Consider the following 27900-nt stretch of genomic DNA (forward strand, 5'->3'; position numbering starts at 1 on the left):
TTATAGATATAAAAAGATGTGGTATGAGTGCCTATGAGACAACTCTCCTTCCAAGTCACAATGTGTAAAAAGTAAACCACTATAGGTCAAAGCACGTCCTTCGACACAAAGCCTTGGTTCAAAGCGAACAATAATAGTGGACCCCATAAGTGACTAGTGAAATTTCACTCAAAAAGGAAAACCAACGGTATAATATATATAAAAAACGAGAAATAATAAACACGTATGAACCACATGCTCATCAACAAACGACAACTACTGAACATCAGTTTACTATGAATACCAATGATTTTTATACAAAATAAAACTTTATTCAATAACGATATACAGCTAGACTATAAAAAAAACTAACATATTCTATATTCATAAAAAAAATAAACATTGTAGATCAAATCGTCATGTCAGATAGACAAATTGCACATTCAAACCTTCGGGCTACTACAGCTGATTTATACAGAAATTCCAATTAATTTTAAATACATGGCAAATATATAAGTTCAACGGGTCAATTCATTAGAATATACAACCATGGAGTATCAATTTGTGTGGATTTCTATAACTGCGTGCTAAAATCTTTCTCATAGTCTTTTCCAATCGCATAACTAGGACTTCCGTTATACACAGTAGCTATAGGTTTATCATTTTTAATACCATCAGCCTCCTTGTAGTCAAAACCCTTGTTGTCGTATCCACCGCGATCTTTTGTGTCTGGATCGTCTGGACTAAATTTTACAAACTACAAAGATAAACATTCTATATTAAACACATGAATTAAATTTAAGATCTAAAAATGAAATTTTAATGAGCGATAGCTTTAACATTAACAAAAGTAAAACTTTTACCATACTAATAGTCCACGTGTTTTTGCTTGTTTATGTGTCTTTTATAACTTAAGACAGCAGACAATTTACAAGTGAACAAGTTGGTTGCTTAAAATTCCAATGGCAATTATAGGATCGAATGGAAGACAACAGGTCTTCAAAAAACAAAAGATCACTCAACGTCAGCGTCAGTCAACGGAGGTTCTTGAATTAATAATAATTCCTAATCCCATTCTTGTTTATTAAATGAATTACGTAATCTACATAACAAGATTTTAGAGTGTATACGATATGTGTTGATGTTAGTTTTGCACAAAATCAAATATATAAAAAAAGTTACCGTAATGGCATAAGAACATAGGCGGCTTTGTTTTTTTCATCAATATAATCATTCCACTTTTAAGCCGATATAGATTTAAGTAAACTGTGAAAAAAGTTGTTGTTTTCTTCTAAATATAATACTGCTTTTGAAATTTTCGAAAAATGATGAGTAAAACCATGTTTGTTTAGGTAGCGAACCTCACGCTTGTATGCCAGAACTTTACCATTAACTAGAGACAACATATGAAATTTTCTCAATGCGGGTATGAATACTATCAATTATATAAAGGCAACAGTAATATACCGCTGTACGAAAGTCACCAATCGATTAAGGGAAATCCGGGTTACAAACTAAAACCGAGTTAACATATGAACTAAAAGAGGAAAACAACGACACAGCAGAAACACTAAAGTGCAACGAAAAGAAACAAACAACAATGTAACACACACAGAAACGAACAATAAGATAATAACTGTAATTTTCTAGACTTGGTACAGGACATTTTAAGAAAAAATGGTGGATTGCAGCTGGTTTTAATTACAAAATGAGAAGAGACATAACATGATTTACGGAAAAAAAAAATTGAATGACACCGACAGAGACATTGTGTCACGCGCATTCTGTCGTCATACGGATCATGTTTCATTTGCTAAACATATCAACGACATTAATGAAAAATGTCAGACTGTAGAGATTATTCTTCGTTTTTTTTCAATTTTATTTTTTTAATATACTTTATAATTTGGCACTTACTAATTTAAATGTAAAAGACCGGCAAAACCATGTCAAGAGTAAGTAAAAAACTCCGGAAAGTAAAACAATGTAGAAATGACGCCACTCTGCAGAAACTACAGACTTAGAAACATCAGTTTAAAAACAAGAAAGATTTTTTTTAAAAGGTTTAGCTAGCTATAAAACCAGGTTTATTACACATTTTGTGCTAGAAAATTGCCTGTACCAAGTAAGGAATATGACAGTGGTGCCACATGTGGAGCAGGATCTGCTTAAAAATCCAGAGCACCTGAGATCACCCTCTAGTCTTTGGTGGGGTTCGTGTTGCTAATTCTTTATTATTCTATGTTTTAATTTGGGTACAATTGTGTTTGTTTGTCTTTTTCTTTTTAAGCCATGGCGTTGTACGTTTATTTTCGATTTATGAGTTTAAATTTTCTCTGCTTTTTTCGCATATCTTTTGTTATCCATTTGTTTGATGTGTTTGAGCTTTTGAAATTACCATTTGAATATGGACTTTTCGTTTTGAATTTTCCTCGGCGTTCGGTATTTTTTGGGTTTTACCTTTTGAATATCTATATTGTTCCCAGAGTGAATATTTAATTTTTATCTATGAATATATCAATCTGATACTTACATCTTCGTGACGGACACCAAAATGCAACTTTTTCCTGAGTTTCTTCGGAAGAAATGGAAGTAATTCGTCAAATATAGGACAAACTAAGCCTGGATTTATTTCACTAGGTTTTGTCGGACCTGGAAGAGATAATATTAACGGTAAAATAAATAATCAATAATACGCTAATGACTGGTGTTAAGGAATTTTCCCTCTTACTGAATAAATTTCATGAAAGCTAATTTGCTTTTCTCCATTTTATTATGCAAAGTTCGTAACTTTAGGCCACACCAATTTAATTTCTTGTTCTACGGATTTTTGGACTTCAAAATTTGGGGCGAGCGAGCGATTTGAAAATTTAAATAAAAAAATATTTAATTTGCAAATTTTTGAGGCGAAGCTTGAAAAGTAGAGGCGAGCGATTATAATTTTTTTGTAAACATAAAATAGTAGGTTTTGACAATATTAAAGCTTGATTTATCACTTGTACTTTGACATTTCTTTAATTTCTGAAGTATTTTTTCCCTGTTCACCAAGAAATAATTAAATCTGGTCTATGTTTGACATGTATGTGTGACTGACAATGAGACAATTCTCCATCCAAGTCATAATCAGTTTGGGGAGAACCCCTTAATGTTATAAATATCCCTTTTACATGTTTTATGAGGGATCAATATAAGTTATAATATATTTGTTTGTACAAAAGGGCTCATATTTTCTCAAAGAACTATATATCTATCTGGTATTAAATGGTCAAAACATGTCCAAGAATTTTGTAATATTCCTGGACTTTAACCATGTTAACACATTTACTTTAACAGTTTAATATTATTCAAAATAAGTGGACCACTCTTTTAGAAAAAGTTGTTTAAAATATGATGTAACTCTCCTCTTTTTGGGTACAAAATTCTAAGTTTTCAAAGGTTTTGTATAGAAGAACTATACAAATCCTTGGTATTTCTATTTTCTTTTCTACATCAGTAAAATGACCCCTTGTCCATGTTGTCTGAGGGAGGGTTGTTCTCAACCTGATATAAATAACAAACACAGGTCAAAGTACGGCCTTTTACACAGGGCTTTGATACAGACCAAACAGCAGGCTATAAAGGACCCAAAATTATTAGCGTACACAATTCGAACAGGAAAACCAACGATCTAATTTATATATCATGTACATCCAAACGGGAAAAAATATACCAATGAACAACATTACCAAACGATAACTGCTGAAGGACAGGCCCCTCAATCAATCAGGACAGGTGCATAAACATGCAGAGGCTATGGATAGTTTTGTTTCGCCAGCATACAATATAATTGCAGTTGAAGGCAAATCCTTCAGAAGTTCTTTGTACTTTATTCTAACAACGACATGTTTTGATAGGGAATATAAGTAAGGGGGAAAGTAACCAATTTTTTGTTCTTTACTCCGGTATTTCCGCTGATATAGATTTATATCGGAGATACAAATCCTTGATCGGAGCACTCCCGCTTTGGATAAGTAGGTTTCATGCTGAAACAAATATTCTCACAGATATTTTCAAAGTGTGCTGGGGTGCTTTTATGTTTAAAATCGTTATATACAGGATAGACTGTGATTTCAAAAACAAATGTTGATATCTTTTTATAATGTTTACAAAAAAATAACGGTGCGGGAAATGGACATGATTACATTTCTGGATGCGGGAAGCGGGAATATAAAAAAAATAAAAAAATTCTGTTTTGAAAAAAATAGGTGCGGGCGGGTCCGTCGAACAAGGAATCAAATTGGTGTGGCCTTAGTTTAAGATTTCTGTCTTTTATTTTATGTAACCAGACCCGTGGTTGTTCTGTATAAAACTCATCAGAGCCGCTCCAATCAAAAAAGTGAAATCTAGACCAGTTTATGCTATGCTTTACAGTTACTCTCTTTTATTGGTTAAAGTTTTAAAATCATTAGTCAATCATAACTTTGCATCTGATATCAAGAGAAATACACTATTTTATGCCATTCCAAATGAACTGACCGCTACAGCTATTTAACATGCATACCTTATGTCGGTACTATTATTATACATTATAAATGCCATAACTGTAACTGAAATAAATTCCCCTTTTCATAATCTTAAGGACAAAGGATAAATGCATTGTTCATACACCAATATTAAAGAATCGTAGTCATAGGTTGAATATTCATTTATAATATTTAAAACGTTTTAACCAATCGGAACGTTTCGTTGTACGCTTTTCAAAATGTTACACAGAATGCATTAAATTCTGAAACGACGAGGTGTTAGGGTTTGGTTTCTAGGACAAATATGTGCATGAAAATATTTCAGAATGTATAAGAAAACCTAAATTTATTATTGTATACTTGCATTTTGAAGTAAAAGTGAATGCAAAAAAATAATAAAAAAAACCAAACAAACTTTTTGCGTCTTTTGACTTCAATGCAAGGTTTAATGCACAACTTTAATGTAATATGGAGTGAGTAGATTAAATGTATTATACTTTTATACATTACCTGTTACTAAACTAACAATCAACCCGACAACAATGTTTAATATCATGCCTAGTCCTGTATACCATATGTAAGACATCTTGTACAGTGGAAAATCATCTCTAAAAAAGGGAAAAACAAATAATTATATCTCGTTACACAGAAAATGTACCTGAAAGTGTGGGCCTCTTCTTTGTTCCGTTTATATTGGACTATCATTTATACGAAAAAGTATTTTTTCCCATTTTCAACAATAAACGAACAAATATTTTACAGTCAAAATTACAATTACCAATGCCCATAGGAATAAATAGTTTCATTCCCTCGTATTATTGCTAGTATCAATATACTATAGGATGAGGAGTATTGATATGTGATAACTGTCACAAGTATTACTATATCCATATCAAGACAGGAACATGTGAAAATACATTGCAATATCAATATGAATCCCGTACATACTAGATCGACATACTAAGCAGGATATATAAAGTGCAAGTTCAAAAGGGTAAAAGTCAACAGAAGACATGGCCACTACCCCGGACACTCTATTCTAACTCCGAGCCAATATGAAAGGACTGTAAATAACTGTCATATAAGTAGGATGTTTGGTTAGCTTTAGATGTAACCCACCATTTTCTAAGAAAAATGCTTTTCCAAGTAATGTTAGGTGCTTTCATTTTTTGTGGACTTGAATTGTTTTACATTGTCATATCTGGGCCTTTTATAGCTGACTCTGCGGTATGGCCTTTGCTCATTGTTGAAGGCCGTACGGTGACCTATAGTTGTTAATGTCTGTGTCATTGTGGTCTCTTGTTGATAGTTGTCTCATTGGCCATCATACCACATCTTCTTTTTTATATTCCCTTTTTTGTTCAGCATTTTTTTGTTATATTTTTATACTCGGATGAAAATCAATTTTGTCCTTAAATGTTTAGTTCATTAACAATTTAATTGTACTGAAACTATAATGACACAATTCTGGCTGATGTGTTCTTTGTACCTTTAATATTTTTGCTCTTAAATTTTATCATATTGGTGGCTTTTCAAACTTTTGATCTCGAAGGGAGTAAATGATAAATGTATTCTCAATACCAAGTATGATTCGTACAGAAATCAGTATCATCTCTGTTTCGTATATCATTTTCAAATCAAAGGTGACGTTGCAAACGGTATTAGAATTAAGAATAGTAATTACTTTTCGTCTAGTATAACAGAGCCAGTGGAAACTAATGGAGGAGTTGTTGGCATTGTCGTTGTTGTTGTAGCATTGAACATATGACACCCTTCTATTGTCATTGCTGATGGCTGTGTGACAACTACTTTGTTTATGTACGATCCTAGACCAATCCATAGTGTTATTACCAGGGCTGTCAGATGACCTATTAATGCTCCCTATCAAACAGATAATTTACAAAATGAATATTACAAAAATTATGATGCAAATATCTGGAGTGTAATAAATAGATAATTGAAAAAAAGTTTGAAAATATGCAATTGAATCCTTTTGATTTTATTTATAATTTATACAGATCCTGTTTTTGTCATTTTTCATTTTAAAATAAAATACATAGTGAGACAGAAATAATTTACTCTTACAGTTTTAAAATGTGACTAAAGACGGTATGATCTTCCTTTCAGACATTAAGGTTATTAATAAACTTAGAAATACGCACTGGTATCCGGTTATTCACACTCAGTCTATTTTAAACATTTAGAAAAAAACTAAAAACAAATACCGTTTCAGTGTTGATTAATGTAACATGTGTAAGAGAAAAACCAACCACAAGAAGACCTTGATTTTTTTAGATTATAAAGAACAGGTGGCATACATTATAAACGGATCAACCACTTATAAACACTTGTATGCACTTACCCATTTATTTGCCCAGGGAAATAGCATTCCTAGAGTAAATAATCCAAGTAAAGGTCCTCCAAGCATACCAAACAAAATATAAGCTGCCTGCAAATGAAACAAACGATACCGGTAAACGAGGCAAGCATTTGATGTGATGCCACGTACATTTATTTTGCTAGTTTGTAAAAAATTATCATCACAAAAATATTGAACTCCGAGGAAAATTCAAAACGGAAAGTCTCTAATCAAATGGCAAATCAAAGTATTTTTGTGTTGATCTCATTGATGAATACTAACATCTCCTTCAATTTCCCATAAAAGAAAACTTTCTCATATGATCAAGCAGACATGCCATTAAGTTTATTGTGGACCATCTTTCGCCGTTTTTATAAATTCTCAAAAACAAACGTTTGAAGAACACAAATATTGTGAAAACTTAAAAATAACTGATGCATGCAAATAATAGTAACACATTTTATAAGGTATTTTGACCATAGAGAGATGGGATATAAGTTGTATTTAACATTTCAGAACAGACCCTTTATTGTGTTTTAGTAAACACAAGGCAATATCTGTTGGATAAAATAAGTTCGTGTCAGGTAAAATTTTGTCAAAATTGACTTTCAGCTCCATACCATATCTTCTTAAGACATTGGTTTATTTTTTATATCTTTGTATTCCATTTGCTTAACAAGTATGCATAAAATGTGTATAAATATAGAAAATGATGATTTTGGAATAAAAGGGTAACCTTAAGATAGGCAACGATAATTTGTCTTAAATCTTTCCTTTTTATTTGATTAAAAGAATGTTAATTGTTGCCCCAAACTTCGCAAAGATCAATATCAGGTCATAACGATGACATCTTTTCTAAAATTAAAAAAGGCTAATATTGAAATCAAGTTTCTATAATAAATACCTGTAAAATAGATGCACCAAGCTGAGAAACGACGTAAGCAATCAAAAGGCAAACGCCACCGCAGACAACAACTAAAATGTAAACAACAGTTTTAATAATAATACATATTAGTCAAATTATACGGCTTTAAATGTGATGGTTGTTAAAAATATAAATAATTATATAAATGAAAATCAATCACTTTCTACCGTGATTTCAACAATTCTGACTGATTTGTGGAGATGCTTATAGAACTATTATCATATTTTTGTTAATAGCATTCTTGACATTTGAACGTGAATACATTTAATGGGGATAATCACAGCAACACTTGTCATGAGCAGTGAAACTGGTATGATTGGGTTGATCTCTTGTTTTACCGATAGTGTCCTATTCCCAATTTTGAAAGTACGACTGAATATGGATTCACATGACGGATGTATGACCATAAGCGATATTTTTAACATTGCAATATGAGCGCTAACAATTCTCTTTTCTTAAATGTTCTGAACCAGGTCAGGAATATGGCAGTTGTTATCAAATAGTCTGTTTCTAGTTGTTTGCATTTGTTTTTGTTGCAGTTCATTGTTTTCTGTTGTTCCATTGTTTTCCTCTTATAGTTGATGTGTTTCCCTCGGCTTTAGTTTTTAACACGGATTTGTAATCATATTATGAATTTTGAACAGCGGGATACTAATGTTGCCTTTAGTTACTTATAAGCTAGAAATTTCAATACAGATAGTAAATATTTAAATTTTAACTATTTGAATTTTGTATCATAAAAATAATTGACGATTTCGTAATTTCCTTTTTTTTAAAGGATGTATACTCAAATAACGAAATTATTGAACATTTTTGTATGACATGCAGTTGCTTTGGTGCTTTTTTTTATTACTTAGATTAAATATATTTCATATAGATATAGAGGCAATGTAATGAATGATTTGTTTGTACTACAACATGTATACTTTCACAAGTATGATCCATTTATGGTACGAGTAGCGCGTCGATCAAAAGTTAAAAAAAGGGAACCAAATTGAACACATACCAATACTTGAAACTACATTAGAGACGTCAGCCAAAATGTATATTTTACTTACTTATTATAACCATAATACCTCAATCCTATTTATGTTCATTAATTATATTGAAGCCGTTAAAAAAGTTATGATGTAAACTTACTGGCTACTTTAGAGATCACAGTCATTACAGATGATTGATGTAAACTTACTGGCTACTTTAGAGATCACAGTCATTACAGATGATTGAGGTAAACTTACTGGCTACTTTAGAGATCACAGTCATTACAGATGATTGAGGTAAACTTACTGGCTACTTTAGAGATCACAGTCATTACAGCTGATTGAGGTAAACTTACTCGCTACTTTAGAGATCACAGTCATTACAGATGATTGAGGTAAACTTACTGGCTACTTTAGAGATTGAGGTAAACTTACTGGCTACTTTAGAGATCACAGTCATTACAGATGATTGAGGTAAACTTACTGGCTACTTTAGAGATCACAGTCATTACAGATGGTTGAGGTAAACTTACTGGCTACTTTAGAGATCACAGTCATTATAGATGGTTGAGGTAAACTTACTGGCTACTTTAGAGATCACAGTCATTACAGATGATTGAGGTAGACTTACTGGCTACTTTAGAGATCACAATGATGTAAACTTACTGGCTACTTTAGAGATCACAATGATGTAAACTTACTGGCTACTTTAGAGATCACAGTCATTACAGATGATTTCATTCTTGGAAAACATGGCTTCACAAAATCTTCCAGCAAAATGGCAGCAATAGCATTATATCCAGATGATATAGTACTACAAATATAGAACTTTTATTAATTATGCATTGGAACGATGTACCTCTATTTTCAATTGCTTTTATTTACAGACGATATTTTCAGTCTTGATACGTTTTCCCTATTAATCTTTATTCGTGTAGATATGTTCCAATTGTCGTGAACACATTTCCGATCTCCTTTCCTCTATTTTGACATCATCAAACTGTGTGTACTCCCAGTTTATGCTGGGTTTTTGACATCATCAAACTGTGTGTACTGCCAGTTTATACTGGGTTTTTGACATCACCAAACCGTGTGTACTCCCAGTTTATGCTGGATTTTTGACATCATTAAACCGTGTGTACTCCCTATTTTGACATCATCAAACTGTGTGTACTCTCAGTTTATGCTGGGTTTAATGTCTTTAATTTTCAATGCAGTGTTTTGTTAATTTGTTCGTCTTTTCTTCATTTTTCATTTTTTGTCATGGTGTTTTAAATTTCTCTCGAATCTCGAATGTTCTCTTATTTCAATTTTGTAAGTGAACAAAATCATTGATTTGCTTTTCTTATTAACACTTTTATATGACTTTGTATTTTTATAAACTGTGAGAGAAATTTCCTTACATTGTTAAGTAATTCATCATATCACCGCTTTAAAGAAAAACAATCCTTCAGGAAAAGCTGACCAGAATTACATGTATAACTAGTAATTCTTTCATGCGCTTTTCAATCATATCTTCACGAGTTTACGTAGTAATATATCATTGCATTTAATATTTTAGGTAAAAGCGTTCACAATGAAAGTCCGACGGGTCGATAGTCCGACATATACAACCAGATATGATATAGACTTATCACAGGCACAAGTACCTGGCTTTCGACCTAACATTTCCAAAACTGAATCCCCGTTTTTGTTTTTAACTTATTTCACAGATAATCCCCCCCCCCCCCCCTAAACCCACCCATCATTGTGTAGATAAATCAATTTAGATTAACGGCATAATAAGTTTAAGTAGGTTTGGCAACCGAGAAATCGTGCTTAGGTGGTCCCCTTCCGAAAACTATGTCCGACATAACCGTTCTCCGACCAAGATGTCCGCCACAGCTGAACTTAGCTAAACATAGGATCCTATGGAAAATTCACATAAAGATAGCGTTCACAATGAAGTTAAATCCAGAAAAGCGCCACTCTCCCAACAAATCTATAAAGTGTTATTTTCTTTTTCTTATTTTACAAACAAGAAATTATTATTATATACTTCTACATACCTTAAGCTTCCACTAAACACACATGATATAACAAGTCCTGGCAAACCATTTAGATGACCAACAAGCTCCATTGTGAATTGTGGGATCAGCTACAAAATCAAACTTTTTTATAATCATGTTTGTCTTTAAATGTTACTAAAAAATTGACAAGAAAATAAAAAGTTTTCAATTTATAGAAAATGTAATTGTAATTTGCACTGTCACAAGTTTTAATGCATTTAATATTGAAGACTGTATTTTGTTTGCCTCCAAATTGCGATTTTCTTTCAATCTAAGTAGCATTACAATAAGTCAACGTTATATATTGTTAAAAAAACAACTATCGCCAACACGACTAAAATATTCGTTTACACGCGTCCAATCATTAATAAATGGAGATAGGATTATCTCGTTAAGATAAGTCTCGTTTTATTATTTACCAATTTTGCCATTTTCATTTCAAACGAAAGTACTCAATATCACGACCAGTCATAGTTGGATTTTTGTTGCATGAATGTTTACTTTTTAGTAGTTGATGTTCTTATACCTCCATTGTGTTTGTTCCTATATATATCTTCATGCTTTTAAATATTTTCATTAGTGTATTTTCCTCTGGATTTTGACTTCGATTCGGAATCTTCTTCTTGTAATTGTGTATACTTTTATTTTTTTCAGTGAGTTTCGGTATCATGAATGTATACAATGCAGGTGTTTTATTTGAATAGAGTTAGAACTTAAGAGTTGTCAAATTCGAACACATCAACAGTTTCAAATGTTTTTTTTGTTGTTTTTTTTCATCTGAGTATGATTGTAATACATCAGTGTTTTGGAAATACGAAACTAATCCTCCTTGCATGTTTGTAAACAGTTCATTCTACATACTAGTATATTAAATGTTTTGCCATAGTTTTATTCATAGTACCTGATCAGTTTTCTCGACTATTCCTAGAGTAACAGGGTCACATGTACTAAAGTAAGAATACATGGTCACACCAACCAAACACACCAAAGTCAACACAATAAACATACCCGGTAGATTCAACCATATGGCCCTGCAATATATATTTTGAATTGAGGATATGAATAATGAAATTAAAACTAAATTATCATAAAACTTTATAAACCGCTATTGTGGATCTTTATTCAGTCGGCGTCGGTGCCCCTTCATTTTTCTAATGCAAGCTGATTTAAAGTTATCCTTCTAGATCTAACACATGAAGGCCTATCATTTACAGTCAGTTATTTTTTTTACTATCTGGAGTCGCATTTGTGGTCGATGCTTTCATAGCAGCCTTGTATCTCAAATGAGGGTTTTTCAGAATAGGAACAATTTGTATGTCATCAAACACAATCTCCCTCAAATTGAAAATTAAGTCATTCCTTTATTGGCTTTAAGTCACTGTTGTCTCTTGGTTTGTATATTAAAAACTGAATGATTTAAAAGTTGGTGACTTAAATTACTGCAATATGTTAGTTGTTGATGATGGGTTGTGAAACCCTCTTACATAAAGCATGCCGGAGTGTGAATTTTCATACCCATAGCGATTTAACTTCTTAATTCATCTACGAGATTTAAACAACTATAAAATTCTATTGCTTATATATGGCACTTCACAATTCCTATGCTTATTTGTTTATTTCATAATGTTTTGGTTTATTAATCAGCAAGACATGTTCGGTTCTAATATTTTCTATGCGAGCTAAATAGATGAAGTTGTATTCCACTGATGAAAAACGTAAGCTATTTCATTTACAATAGACTTTGGTAATTCCTACGTATGTGTTTATTGAATTTTAAATTTATTATTCATTTTAATTGATACAGTCAACAATATTTTAATAGACTCTTACGTCATGAAAATATAAAAGATAACTTAAAATTAATAATCTACAAAAATTTATGTAATTGACAATAATCAAAATATTTTTAAAATCATCGATGTGCAAACTAGAACGAGGTTAAACTTGCTATCATGTTTAGCATGCCAATTACTTTCTTCCTTTGATAAAGTTTATAAACCGCCATATCAGTCTACAAATCGATAAATTGACAAAAGAGGGACGAAAGATACAAATAATGGTTACGTCATATAATCTGTCTGAAGATGCAAAAAGTAAAATCACAAAATTACTGAACTCCGAGGAAAATTTAAAACGGAAAGTCGCTAATCAAATGGCAAAATCAAAAGCTAAAACACATCAAACTAATGGATAACAACTGTCATATTCCTGATATTGGTACAGGCATTTTCTAATATAAAATATGGTGGATAAACCTGTTTTTTAGCTAGCTGAACCTCTCATTTGTATGAAAGTTGCATCAAATTCAAATGTTTTAGTTTTACTTTCTATATATTCACACCTGACTTATCAACCAATTTCATTTGTACAGGCTATAACATGAAATTATCGATAGTATAATAATATAAAAAAAAAACACGTAAAATAATGAAAAGAACATACAGTCTTGCTTTTTTCACGGAAGACAGGGACAACGCACGCTGAACCTGTGCTTGGTTAATGCCATATACTGCAGTCCAAAACAGACCACCACCAACTATCACGTTCCAGAATGTGTGCCGGGTTGTAGGATCAAAGTCCATGCTGAAAATGATTATAAGAAGACAATTAAAAGATGATGCGTAAACTATGAAAATTAATAATGATCCGTATACATGTGAACATCAATTTAACCCCTAAGCTAGAGATGGATTAACCAGAAGTTATGCGTGTTCGGTTATTAAAAGAAATTAATGTCATCATTGAAGGTAAAACAAAAGTAAATCATTCGAATGACTGATTCTATCCATGAAAAAATCATTCTTTTACAGGTAAAATAGAAAGTTGAATTAATTTTTAACCTATAACATAAAATCAAACAGACATAGAAAAATCAATTTGCACGAGGTCTATATCTATTTATGTTTATGTGTATATCGTGTTATGTGACCGTCGGTAGTTATCGGTGTCATCTCGATAGTTAATTAAATAGCGTTTAGACTAAAAAACACACGAAATTCGAAATTCGGATATATATTATCTAGTATATGCAATGTGAAGTTCGTTATTTTTGTGATTTGACCTTTTAACTGTTTATTCAAGACTATCACATTTGAATAAGTGTTTAGTAAGTTATAAATCAAATATGAGAATTTGAGTCAAATCGGTGAACATTATTTTGACAGATAGTGGCCCTTTGACAATGATTTTTTAAAATACCTCACGTTTTTGATGGTTTTTTTTCTAAATTACATGTATATAATTCAGTATAAATATATATATACCACGTAATTATATGTTTGTGTTCTAATATCTCGAAAGTTCATTTGGAAAAAAAGATTCCAAAAATAAAGACGTTATCAATCAAAACTGTTTACTTCAAATGCAGTTCAAAAAGTACTTAACGACATCATATATCATCCTTTAAACCAAAAAGGAAACAAATTGTAACCAATCGCATGTACAGCATTTATAATACTATACCTACATCAAAAATTGTATTCTGTCATTGGCGTATGCTACGTTCCATGCCACGTCTAAACCACCTAACTTCAAACAACCAGCTATAAGCAGTGTGAACATACCAGCAAACATTACCAACATTTGGAAAGAGTCTGTCCATACCACTGCCTTCATTCCACCCTAAATTGTTGGTGAAACGGTATCATTTGTATGTCTCAATAGTAATCACATGTTTTATGTAATGGAAAAGAAGACGTTTGAATATTAAAAGGTGAGAACTCTCGTCTTTGGTCGATTGTATCATGGAAAAAATAAAGTACTTGAATGCGGTGTGAGCTTTGCATGTAGTCATAAAGCTATTGATTATTAAATTGTTCACCTAACATTGTACTTTACAATCATCATGTACTTAATCTTATAATTCTTAATATAAATCATGGGCAAGACACTGATTAAATGAACTGAATATGGGTTTGTAAATGCGCATGTCTTTCATTTAAACCCAATATTGATGTAAGTAAATTATTTTAATGGGATGGTTAGATACTAAAAAAATCGTTCTATATTTTGCCTTTTTTTAAATCTTTTTTATTAGAACTTCACCGATGAGTCTTATGAGTACACGAAACGTGTGTCTGATGTATGACATTTTTATACTGGTATATGTGATGAGTTTGCATATTTCAACTTCTTTTTTAGCATTGTTCTTTTCTTTGAACAGTTGAAGCAGTGACATGTTTATAATTTGCATAGATGAATACACAATTTCTTGTGACGTTCCTTACCAATGTTGTATAGAATGTGCACACAACCCCAACTGCTACAACAGAGCCCCACAAACTAATGCCGGTAACTGAAAAATATTATAATAATAACATAATAATAGCATAATATAGGGCATGTAATAGGTTAAACGTCGTCTTTTTTGTGTGAAGTTTTTTTGTTGTTGTCTTATGACAATAATCGTTATCGCAATATGAAGATCTAGACGCCACTGTATGACCTTCAACTGTAATCATTAGCCAATGAAATACGTCGTAATATGGAAATGTCTATATATGTGTTCAGAAAAAAATAGACTATTTGAACTAGTTTAAAACAGATGACCAAAATGTATTTTGACTTGTATATTGTGTGCAGTCTGTGGATAAAACTCGTCCCATTGTTATATTATAGTTCGTTTCTACGTGTGTTACAATTTAACGTTGCGTCGTTTGTTTTCTCTTATTTTTTTAGTGTAAATTGACATTGCTATAAGACGTGTCAGGGTACTTCTCTATCCCAAATTCATGTATTTGGTTTTGATGTTATATTTGTTATTCTCGTGGGATTTTGTCGGATGCTTGGTCCGTTTCTGTGTGTGTTACATTGTAGTGTTGTGTCGTTGTTCTCCTCTTATATTTATGCGTTTCCCTCAGTTTTAGTTTGTTACCCCGATTTTGTTTTTTGTCCATGGATTTATGAGTTTGAACAGCGGTATACTACTGTTGCCTTTATTTTTCTTATCTTCCCTACAATTTGTTTTACATATAAGAAAAAAATTTCCCTAGATATGAGATTTCAAATAGGACAAATATCTTTTATTTTTAAAATAATGTGTCTTCGCTATTCCTAGGTTACTATGGTGTCCCCCTCCTTTTCATGGAGAGGGAACAGTGGCTGTTTTCACAAAAAAAAAAAAAAAACCCCAAAACCAACAACCTACAATAGGAATTGAACGTAATAAATACTGAAATGTTTATGGCTTAGGAACACGTTTTTTTATGAAAATTTCGAAAAGTTCCCTAAGTGAAAAAAAAGTTGCAATTCTAAATAAGACTACATACATTTAAAACAAATAAATGAAACGGAGTCGAATAAATCATTTTTAAATCTGATAATGAAAATTGAAATTATATTTTAAATTGTAAATTTTATTAGGTCTGCTTAATCCTCTTAGTCATATATTGTTCAAACTCTCCGGAAATCTAGGTGAAGGACACAAATTACGCCGACAGCTTTTAACAATCTAGGTGAAGGACACGATTCACGCCAACAGCTTATACAAAACTATGTCAACACTTTAGATAAAATTCGGTAATAAAATTTTGAAATGTGAACTGATTTTTTTCTTTCACGTTTTAATATTATGAATGAGGTCAGGATTATGTTCGTACTTACATCGATTTTATTGTAGTGTTATTATAATGTAAAACCAGCATTTACCCAAAAGTTGAACTTTCATACAGGATGTAAACAATGTTAACCTTGGCCTTGTTATTTGAGGTTTGTGAACTTTAAGGCATACGTTTAAAAGAACACAAGAATCTGTCAAAAGGATCTATGTTAACGGGACACAATTCTTAGTACACATTAAAAAGCCACGACACGACATCAAAACCGAAATTATCCGTACAATTAAAAGTTCGAAAAGCATTCATTTGAAAGAAAACAAGAATATGTTTCAAAAGGACACCATTCCTTGTTCGCATTAGTGCACATAATAATGAACATGCGTACTAAGTTTTAAGTTGATGAGGTAAAAGAGGGGCGAAAGATACCAGAGGGACAGTCAAACTCATAACTCGAAAATTAAAAAAAAAAAAAAAAAAAAAAAAAAAAAATAGCAGCACCATGGCTAAAAATGAAAAAGACGAAAAAAACCCTAATAATTGTAAACATGACACAACATAGAAAACTTAAGACTAAGCAACACGAACACCACCGAAAACTGGGGTTGATCTCATGTGCTCCGGAAGGGTAAGCAGATCACCCTGCTCCACATGTGGCACCCGTCGTGTTGTTCATGTCATTACAAAGCCGGTCAATAGTCTAATTTGGTAGGTCACATTCATGAAAAGGGAAGGGGATTGTAGTTATAAGGTAAATATCCGATATCATCTATGAAACGGTTATTCCATAACGGTCAACCAACTCACGATGGCGTCCGTAAAATTTACGAAGGGGTGATTTCAACTTCACCATTTGGAACTCTTGGTTTAATAGCTTCCTTGTGAGCAGCAACCCTCTATCAAGAAATCATAATAGGAAATACAAGCCCGGTAAACTACCTTTAACCAAACATTTTGTATAGATACAGCACGGACAACGGACAGACAAGTAGATTATTATAGTAGGCGGGTCAAGAAAATTATCTAGATACATAACTAAAGCTTTAAAGCTCGCTTGAAAAGTAATTTGATAATCTAAATGATCTTTACCAAAAGTCACAATAAATATAGGCATACAACATATAAAGTACACATAGTACGAATTTACCCAAATTACATAGCCGTCTTTAAGAGGGGGAGGGGGAGAGGAAGTTCTATGTTTTTTGTTTGTTTTTTTTTTGTCTATTGAAAACAATTTAATATTTGTCAGTTTATTTTCGAGTTTGAATTTCTCTTCGGTATCTCTCGCCTCTCTTTTCGAAGTATATGAGTTCACCATAGTTTTTTGACACTTTTTTAAAAAGTTTAATGTTTAGTTTTTCCTACTTTAGCCTCTTTATTTTCATTGAATTGTGTGTGATCGATTTCTAACTTTTATTTTCGTATCTCCCAACTTTACCTACCTGCACTGAGAGCTAACGATGGACCGTAAAGTACAATAGACATGTAGAACAACTAAAAAGGAAAAACGTGTATTTATAATACATAAATTGTTATACTTAATGATAAAATGTACACAACCGTTGATAATGTAATCTTGATTGATTAATTAATGGTGTTTAACGGCACGATTGAAAGTTAGATATGATATGTCGTGGTGTGCAGTTTTTATTGTTGAAGAAAGCCGGCGTGACCCGAGAGAACTTTCGACCTTCGACTGGAAAACTGGCAATTCGATTCATTAAAGATCGATGTCGATCGCACCTGTCATGTGCAGGGTTTGAATTCACAGCCACAGTGTTAGTCCACTCGACCAACTAGACCCCGATTGTGAAATAACTTTATATAAATGTAATACATCAGAAAAGAATTGATAAAATTTTTCGATTGATATGTAAATAAAGTGTGTAATCAGTAACCGGATTCTATCCTATATCCTTGCACTTCTATTTTTCTATTTTCATAACCGGATTTTGAACCTTTAAAACCGTGCATTTTCAAAAGAATTTGATGAGAAAAGTTCAATTGATTGCATTTTAAGTGAAAAATGTAAAAATATATTTTAACAAACAAAACTATAATTTAATACATATCTATGACTTTTCTGGAAATGAATGTCGCTATGACAAAAGGTTATAGCAAAATATTCTTTCTTGATACGCTTAAAAATAATCAAAATTTTATCTTCATATTAGAAAGGGAATACCAATGTATTTGATAGGAGCAAAAGTTACAAAATGATCAATTCCTATCCTTAGCGGATGTGTGATCTATGTCTACCATTATGGATCATACTTAAGCCTATGATTAATAGAGATGTTCGAAGATAACGGTCTGGTTATTTAAAAATTTACAGTGACTTGACTGTTAGTGTTGCTCTCCACCAATTGCAACTCATTCAAAATTTTGACCAAATTGCAATTTGTTTTATAAAACCAAATTGTTCAACTAGTCAGAATATTGAACAAATTGTTCAGTCAAAATGTGAAAGTGCAAGGTGATAAAATAAAATATACATACAATCCTATAAGATATATATATATATATATCCCCTTTTTTAAAATTATAATATATAAAAGTCGCGTCAAACTGTTTTTAATACTTACCATCCACGTTAAGTAAACAATACAGGCAATGATTCTTACAAGTCTTCCAAACCTCATCTGAATGTACTGAAACAAACAATTATATTCAAAGTAATTTCATATCTTTAATCCAACATGTTACTAATATAAAGATATGCTAGTGTGGTAAATTATAGTTATATGCGGATGGCACTTATGCATACATTGGTATACCTTGCAATAGTAAAAGAACAAGAAACATTCCTTTCAGGATTTCTCGGAACAAATGGAACTTTACGACTCTGCTTTTCCTAAAGCTGAAAAAAAAACCAACAACAAAAAAAAAAAAAACCAATAAGGTTTTCCTCACGTATAGGAAGGACCTTAAATAATATATTTATGAATATTAAGCTTCTCAATTATTAAATCAGTGTTTGTCAAACTGCTATATAACCAGTGTAATTTTTCTGATAAAATGGTTGGTTCAAATTTTTTGAAAGTTTTATATTTTTGTCAAATGGTCAAAGTAAATACTTTGTCAAAATTTTATGAAATTTAAGATGAGCCATATTAATTTTAGTCAAAGTGTTTGGTACCACCTTAAGTAACGAAGATTATAAGTCCTTTACATGTAATTCATGTTAATACATTACATAACAGTTATGTCATTTTTGCTCCTTTCTGGTTCATGTGGTTTAAAAAAGATAGACACGAGCCCTTTAGATGTTAAACATTATTTTCCTTCAATTAGATGTATCTACTTAAAAGTTATGTACATCAAGTGTGCAGATTTCTATTAGAATATATCTCAAGAAACTTGCTGAGATGAAGAATAAATAAGTCAAATCAAACGATTCACGAAATTAGGGTTGTATTTGTCAGAGGCGGATTTAGGAGGGGGGGGGGGCAGGGGCCCGCCCCCCCCTTTTTGGGAAAAAATTTGGTTGCTTATATAGGGAATCACTGAAGCGTGACTTGAGCGGGCCCCCTCTTAGGTCAGTCAGTGGGCCCCCACTTCTGAAAAATTCTGGATCCGCCACTGTTTGTAAAGATTTGCGTTATAATTTGCTGATTAAGTTTCTAATTAAACTTCTCCTTTTCAGAATCTAGAGGACTATGGGTAATCTCATTGTTCGTACACCAAAATGAAAATAACGTTACAATATTGGTTGAACTTCTATCGTTGATCACGTTTTAATCCAATCACAGCGTTTTTGTGTACGATTTTGGAAATATTACCCAGAATGCATTAGATTCTAAAACGACAAATTCGCCGTTTCCGAATCTAAAGCATTCTGGGTAATATTTTGCGCCGTGCAACAAAACGTTGCGATTGGTACAAAACGTTATATACAATGAAAATCTATCCATAGACGTAACGTTATTTTCATTTTGGTATACGAACAATTAGATTCTGAAAAGGCGAAAAATTTGTCAATAAGTTCTTTTTTAAAATGAAGTATTACACTGATAATTACAATAATTTATTATATGGGACTTTAAAATGAACGATTTAATTGAAAGGGGAACGTAAGTGTGCCATTGTCGTGTGATTAATCATACATAGTGTTTATTAAGATTGATATATTTATGACTGTCATAAATCTGTCAGCCATCATGTTACAGATAATCACATGTCATAACGTGATAAACATCAATTAGGTGCTATTGTCCTAGCAATTGGCTCAATTTACGAATTACTTGGTACCGTCCCAAGCGATGAAAATTCGTGTTGACTGATTCCCGCTAAGAACACGACATTTAGGGGTACGGACAAAGACCAGTTGGTTTGGAGTCAGAATATAGTGTCGCTGGTAAGGGTTAATAACTTATATGCATTCGTGCGGGCTGTTCCTTTCTGAATGAGCACGTTATACTCCCATTTCGATGTGTCGGTCTAGAAAAAGTAGGGTTCAAGTCATTCAAATAATTTACTGGACGTTAATGAGTCATCTTTCCTCACCATTAAGGTAACCATGACAATATATGAGACTTTAATAAAGTTTTTGATTAGATCACATTTGTCACATTGTTATTTCTTACAAGAATAGATGAGGTGAAAACGGCCATGGATGAGGATATATTTACTGGATGCGAGAGCATGTGTTATTTTCAGGACAAACAAATTGAAACAATACAGTTTTCATCCCCCCAAAGGACAGAAAATACATAAACTACTGTGTAACATAAAGTTATCTGACCAATTGAAATATGTTATAAATAAATAATCTTCACATACTACTTTAAGAAATAAAAGTGCAGTATAAGTTTTAGACATTTCTCAAAATTCCGTTTTTTTCTTACATTTGTAGGATCGGTGTAAAACTGCTATACTTTTTTTTCAAAAAATAAACACGAACGGTTGTTTGAAAAAAGTACAAAGTTATTTTGTAGGCTAGCCGATGTAACAGACGACAGGTTTGAAATTGATTATAATAAATCAATGCATGATTCTAACTAAATTTTGAAACGTTATGCACTTGAAAATATCATATCACTTATATATTGAACTGTTATAATATTTACTGTCGGTCGTATTTTGATGAACGTCAAATGCTAGACTATAAACTAGATTTTAAAGCATTGATTAAACAACGCTGTCTTATTTTTTTTTTAAATCTCGATATCACTTTTCACACTTTAAAAGATTATAATATTTACTTTGGCGATAACAGTATAATAGCGACATTAAATGTTTACGGCAAATACATGTAGCAAATTGTACGAACGTAACTGAAAGAAATTACGTAAAAATATCCCCACTGAGATATGAAGTGCCTCAATTAAATTAGTACGTATGTACACAAGTTCAGTTCTAGTTTAAATTTTCGTAGACAAGGGGATGATGGTGCAATCAAATCTATCATGGATAATCGAGGTCGTTAAAACACCCGTATTAGGATTAGATTGGGCCTGATTATGAATTAATATGTCAGTAGAACAAAATGTGAGGTCATAATATATAAACTGTCATTGTATCCTGCCGTTGTTACTGTTATGAGCTATTTATTCACTCACACGTACATAACTTTTCGTGTAGTATTGATGAAGTTTAATACTTATTTTCCGTCAATTAACTAATAGTTACGTTCCTTATTACTTATTAGAAATGGACATAGAAATTCAATTAGTTGTTCTGGCTAGTTATCGGCACTGGTCGCATCAATATACAGACAAAGAAAGCTTGTAACCGTCTTTGATAGGATAAGAATAATTGTTTATCATGACAGAAGTGACGCTTCTTTCTTTTTACAATCAGTTAGATGACTTTACAATTTTTCACTATGTCAGGATATAATTTTGAATGTTTATGTGTGTTTTTTTCATGAAACCTTTCATTAATTACAAGATTTTCATGTTTGAGGTGTTTTCCGTATTTATGTTAAAACGACACCCGTAAAACAGGCAAAGACTGAATTGCCGACATAATGTGTTGATAAAGCACTTAATTAGAGTAATTGTTTAAGTGCAGAGAAACCAGCAGTAGAATTCGTCATCCAAGTTTAAAAGTTTGGCATGGCGGCTTCAATTTATATGAAGATGTACACATTTGAAAATTGACGCATTTTTTTATCATTATGTTCAAGATATATGTTGAGCTCTAGATATATGTTGGTTTTTATGTCGTGTGGTTGCTGTCTTGTAACGCAAGTCCAGTATTACCTTATCTGAATATAAATTTATGTTCAAATAAGATTTCAATAAAGATTTGGAATAAGTAATCTAACATATTTTTTTTATTTCTATAGTCGGTGCACTTGAATGTTAGATGTGCATTTTAATTTCATATTAAAAGAAAAAAAAAGAATTTATGAACCGTTACGTTTTCCGAAGCGGTATAATGCATCATTTATGCACTTAAATGTTCGTTTTATTTTTCTGCATTTGAAAGTAATTAGCATATTACAAAATACGTACACTTTAAGACTATATGTATCAATCTTTTATACAATAAAGATTAAGAAATTTAGTATTTTACATCTATTACTTTGAGGTGTAAAGGGTTCAGCTTTTCACTCTATTTATTTCGCTGTATCCTTTATCTCTTTCCTATTCAAATAAAATATTCCATAACGTTAATAATCTCATTCAAAAACTCATTTATATCGAATTACTTTATTTTTTATCTAACATTTACATTTGAATAATATAGTTCGTACCGAAATTGGGACATGCACTAACCGCGTTGCTTTTAATGCAGAATCGGGGTTTCTTACAGGATTTTGCTTGTTTCGTGTTAACTTTTAAGGCAACATTTTTTTTTTTTTCATGGTTTTTATCTGTCTCGCATATTTTTAGACGACTAGAGTTTTCGACATTATTATTTTGTTTCAATATTATGTATTTTTGTATTGACTTTTTTATGGTTAGCCTTTTTGTTGTCTTTTTATTTAAATATTTGCATCTAATATATTGTATTTTTTCTGTTTTATTATTCTCTTTGAATTGTTTGTAATGTATTTATATAGGACTTCTGTTAAATTTAATTTTTCATTATTATTATCACTTTTACTATACTCATTATTATTAACACCCCTTTCTTATGCTAGATCCTACTTCTTAAGCTCACAACATCCATGGCCCTGTAATTCTTTCACTCCTACATGTATTAAGCATTATAAATACCAGTACAACGTAAATAAATAATTCAAATCTATATCAATTAGTAACCCCATGAATAAAAATATTATGAATATAAGTCATTTACTTATACCAAATAATAATGAATGAGACAGCACCATGAGATAAATACAAAAATAGTCCTTTAAAGGTAGGCGATACGAGATAATCGTCTTCAAGGGAAAGTACACAGCAATAATTTAGAAGTAAAATTAAAAAGATCATATCATAGGGAACAAGTATACTAAGCTTCAAGTTGATTGGACTTTAATTTCATCACAAACTACCTTAACCCAAATTTTAAACCTGAAGCGGGACAGACGTACAAACAAACGAACGTACGGACGAACAGACGAACGGACGAACGGACCCACAGACCAGAAAACATATTGCCCTATACTATCGTAGGTGGGGCATACAAATGCGATATTTTATATTTTTTTTTAATAAAAACCGCTAATACCATATACCATGTATACTGCGGGGACGTAAGATATAAGTATAATACAATGTAGCCTAAGCAGATATTAGGGGTAAGTTCAGTAAATAAATATACGTCATCAGGGACCGCCCATTTTGGGGGAGAGCTTTCTGTATAAAACTGAAGTCATATGCTCTTCTGTTTGGTAGATGTTTGTAATATTTTTTTTGGATAGATTGATCAAAACTAGAGTTGAAAAAAAGATAAAAAATACAAATAAATGCTGAATGTACTATATTTATTTTTACTGCATGGTTGAAAAGTAATGGGGGTCAGTAAAGCCTTTAAGGAATTAAGTGCGAATCTACAGTGTTTGTAAACAAGGCCATGTGGATGCCCAAAAATGCCGCATGAACCTATGTTTTTATTGTTGCAAAAGATAGGGCTACATTTGTACTTTCATGAATGATATATGAAAGTTTCTAATTTCTAGGTAAATCAGGTTTAAAAATTCAAGACATAGAAAAGCATTAAAGTCAATAGGTAAGGAGATTTTTAACTGAATTTACCCCATTAAGTTCTGAATCACGATGCGACAATGAGCCACATTCCGATAATGGACAGCAACGAACTACTGCCAAGGACATGTGAAAGATTCTTTAGTATGTCTATGCATTTTAATACAACTAAACTACTCATATACTGTATTAATTATACACCTGTTACATGTATATTATCTTGTCAGCACTACGTCAGTTACCGTGATGAATACCCGTTAGATAATTTTATCTCACGAACAACCATAATGACAATGTTTGCAATAAGATATAATCCATGCACTTAAGGTAGAAGTTCTTTCCTTAAGGTATATTCGATAAACAAGTTAACCCAGTTACTATAAAAGATTTATGATAAATCAAGTATCTGATCAAATGTTCTTGCCTCAAACCATTAATATAATAAAAATAGGATGTGGTAAGACTGGGTCGGTTGTTTTTTTTGGTTAAATTATCTGTTACAGTACACTTTATTATAATATAAATTTTCATATTTTAACTACATGTACTTTGTCCTCGGTCGATATACGCTTGTATGTCGATATAAAGTCGATCTCATCCGTATTAATCAATACAAACATAAGGTTGATATGCGGAATGGTGATGATGCCAATGAGAAAACTATCCACCAAATTCTAGGACTGGCCATGCATCCCTAACTTCTTGAAACGCTTCATTCAAGTAAATTACAATGTCAAAAGTTTAATTTAAAGTCCATTACTGGTTAAGATGATGTACTCTGATAAAAGAGAATAGCGAAATTTGATATATGTATATTCATTCAATCATGTCTGAGGCTTACCACCGTGAAATCCGATCGTTAGCACAAAACTTGCAAATATTCGATAATTGATTATATTATACATGTACCGTTTAAAAAATGAATGTTGCAAATATCGTGCACCGATGCGGAAAAATCAACACAAGCGCAATCGCGCTGGTGACAGGATACTTTAATTAAGAGTCTATGAAAACATATATATGAGAGTATAGATAACAATAGCGAGCTTACCGCAAACGCGGAGGCATCGAAAACTTAAGAAAAAAAAAAGAAAAGGGGATGCAACTGTTAATAACAAAACGAAGCTTACCTCGAATACGCTTGTGATTCCCAGGTTGTAGAATACTGGAATAAAGATCTGAGCTGACGCAGTCGCCGATATTACAAATCCTATAGATATAAGCCAGTACATTGTGTTGTATTTGTAAATTTCTGCTGGTGTTCCGAGTAGTGTAATTGCTGAGATGAAGCTGGAGAGTAACGATAGAGAAACAGGAAACACCGACAAGTTTCGTCCCGCCAACAGGAACTCTTTCTCGCTATTTATATTCCTGTCTTTAATTGCATAGAAAAGTCCTATTCCCGCAGAAACTAAAAGAGTTAGTCCAAAAACAACATAATCAGCTACATGAAAGAGAGTTGTTTCCCCTCTTTCAAAACTGTAAGAATAAGTTCTGTTCCACATGATTATCTTACAGTAAATTTATCAAGTAGTTCGTTCTTTTATTTTTAAAGAAATGAAAGTTCTCTGTTGTGATGTCCTTTTTTATACGATGATAACTTTTGCGTTTTTTTTCTAACGGTAAATATGTTTATCGGAGTTTACTGATGACGCCTGTTTGAAGTGAAGACATGTACTTCCCTTGTTTGTCAAGAGAGATTGATATGTAAAGTTTGACACTTCTAAGTTCACTGGAGCATGATATTTGTAGAGGTAACAACCCGATATTGACAGGTATATACAGATCGACTAAGTGTAAATCTTTATCTACTTTTCTCTTCACTTATATAGACCCATAAATGATATATTAAAATTTACACTAGAGATAAAGGATATTCTACAAAGCAGATGATATAGTAAACAAAACTGTGATACTTTATTTAATTATGCAAACAAGACAAGACTGTCGGTTTATCGTTTCAAAGGTTACTTCCGAAATAAGTTCTGATTGCGGTCTTGTTATTATTTCAGTTTGAGTTACTAGATAAACCAAATTGACGATATTCCTTTTTTTTTCTTTTTATATTTTATAATCAATAGCCACTATTTTATTTTCAATTTAAAACAAAATATTTGACATATTATGATACACACTGACATCATTATTTGTTCCTAAAGATAGCAACATACGTATAATTTGTGTCATTGGTTTAATAATTAGCTTTTATTTCCTGTACTCTTATAGACATTTTTAGCCATGGCGTTGTCAGTTTATTTTCGATCTATGAGTTCGACTGTCCCTCTGGTATCTTTCGCCCCTCTTTTATATGTACGAAATTATCTAGCTCTTAAAATCTATGAATATAAAGTAAATACATAAATGAATAAAATTGTATATATAAAATAAATAAAGTGTTCTATCATTACGATGATCTTATCGGACAACTAAGGGGTATACAAGTAAATGTTGATGTCACACCGACTTCATAAATTGTCTTTATCGATCTTTATGACTTCACTGGTAAATATATGTGACCAGCCACGACATATCCAGGCTTATGGAAGTAGAACGTCATTGTGAGAAAAACACCATTAACTATATGTGACTAGCCACTTCCAAGCTTAGGAGGGTACACTGTCTAAAATTTGCTTTTTGTATATTTATCTATTTTTCTCTGTCATGTTATTATGACATATTTGTTGTAATAGCAATGAAACGAGTCATATCGGTATGAAAATGAGACTGTTCTATGACGGCTTTTATTTATTGGCACTAATTTATAGAATACAAAATTATTGTTTTAATTGGCTCTTAGTAATGTTCAATAGCGTATTTGAATAAAATTTCAAAGACTTAAATTTACTGCAATACAAACAATTCTTAGCTCTATTTTAGAAAAAAATGTAATTTAAACTTGTTGAAATGGAGTTAGTTTAAAATTTGTCAAAGTAAGCTTTAAGAATTCATTTTTTTTTAAATTCATCTTTTAATTTAGATTTATCATGCATGTCTCTAAACAAAGTATGCAACGCGTATCAGTTTATAAGTAGGTGTTCTCATATATACATTTGATATCGTGCATTTATTATAGATATATTTCAGACTCCATTTATATAAAAAAAAAATTATAAAGCAGAGCATTTTTTTAGAACATGTAATTTAAACTTGTTGAAATGAAGTTAGTTTAAAACTTGTCAAAGTAAGCTTTAAGAATTCTTTTTTTTTAATTTAGATTTATTATGCATGTCTCTATACTTAGCATAGTACGCGTAACAGTTTATAAGTAGGTGTTCTCTTATATGCATTTTATACAGTTCATTTGTTAAGGATATATTTCAGATTTCATTTATGAAAAAAAATCTATGGAGCAGAAATTTGATTTTTTTGTATCAATTTAAAATGTATATTCATATATTTTTCACTTCAAACGATAAAGTAAAACTTCTTCAAAACTTATATACGATGTATAGT

General features: G+C 31.7%; 1 protein-coding gene across 1 annotated transcript; it reads right to left on the reverse strand.

Moving 5' to 3' along the window:
• Window positions 1-289: 289 nt before the first annotated feature.
• Window positions 290-26226, reverse strand: LOC143044212 (sodium-coupled monocarboxylate transporter 2-like). The gene is made up of 15 exons (XM_076216136.1): window positions 25578-26226; window positions 18931-18996; window positions 17788-17839; window positions 15020-15087; window positions 14260-14414; window positions 13236-13376; window positions 11695-11824; window positions 10794-10882; window positions 9447-9559; window positions 7745-7815; window positions 6844-6930; window positions 6166-6362; window positions 4992-5089; window positions 2513-2631; window positions 290-736 (listed from the first exon to the last, which is right to left on the reverse strand). Exons 1-15 carry the CDS (start codon window positions 25950-25952, stop codon window positions 554-556), a joined length of 1944 nt encoding a protein of 647 aa, XP_076072251.1. The 5' UTR covers window positions 25953-26226; the 3' UTR covers window positions 290-553.
• Window positions 26227-27900: the final 1674 nt, after the last annotated feature.

Source organism: Mytilus galloprovincialis, chromosome 9, assembly GCF_965363235.1.
Source record: "Mytilus galloprovincialis chromosome 9, xbMytGall1.hap1.1, whole genome shotgun sequence".
Lineage (NCBI taxonomy): Eukaryota > Metazoa > Mollusca > Bivalvia > Mytilida > Mytilidae > Mytilus > Mytilus galloprovincialis.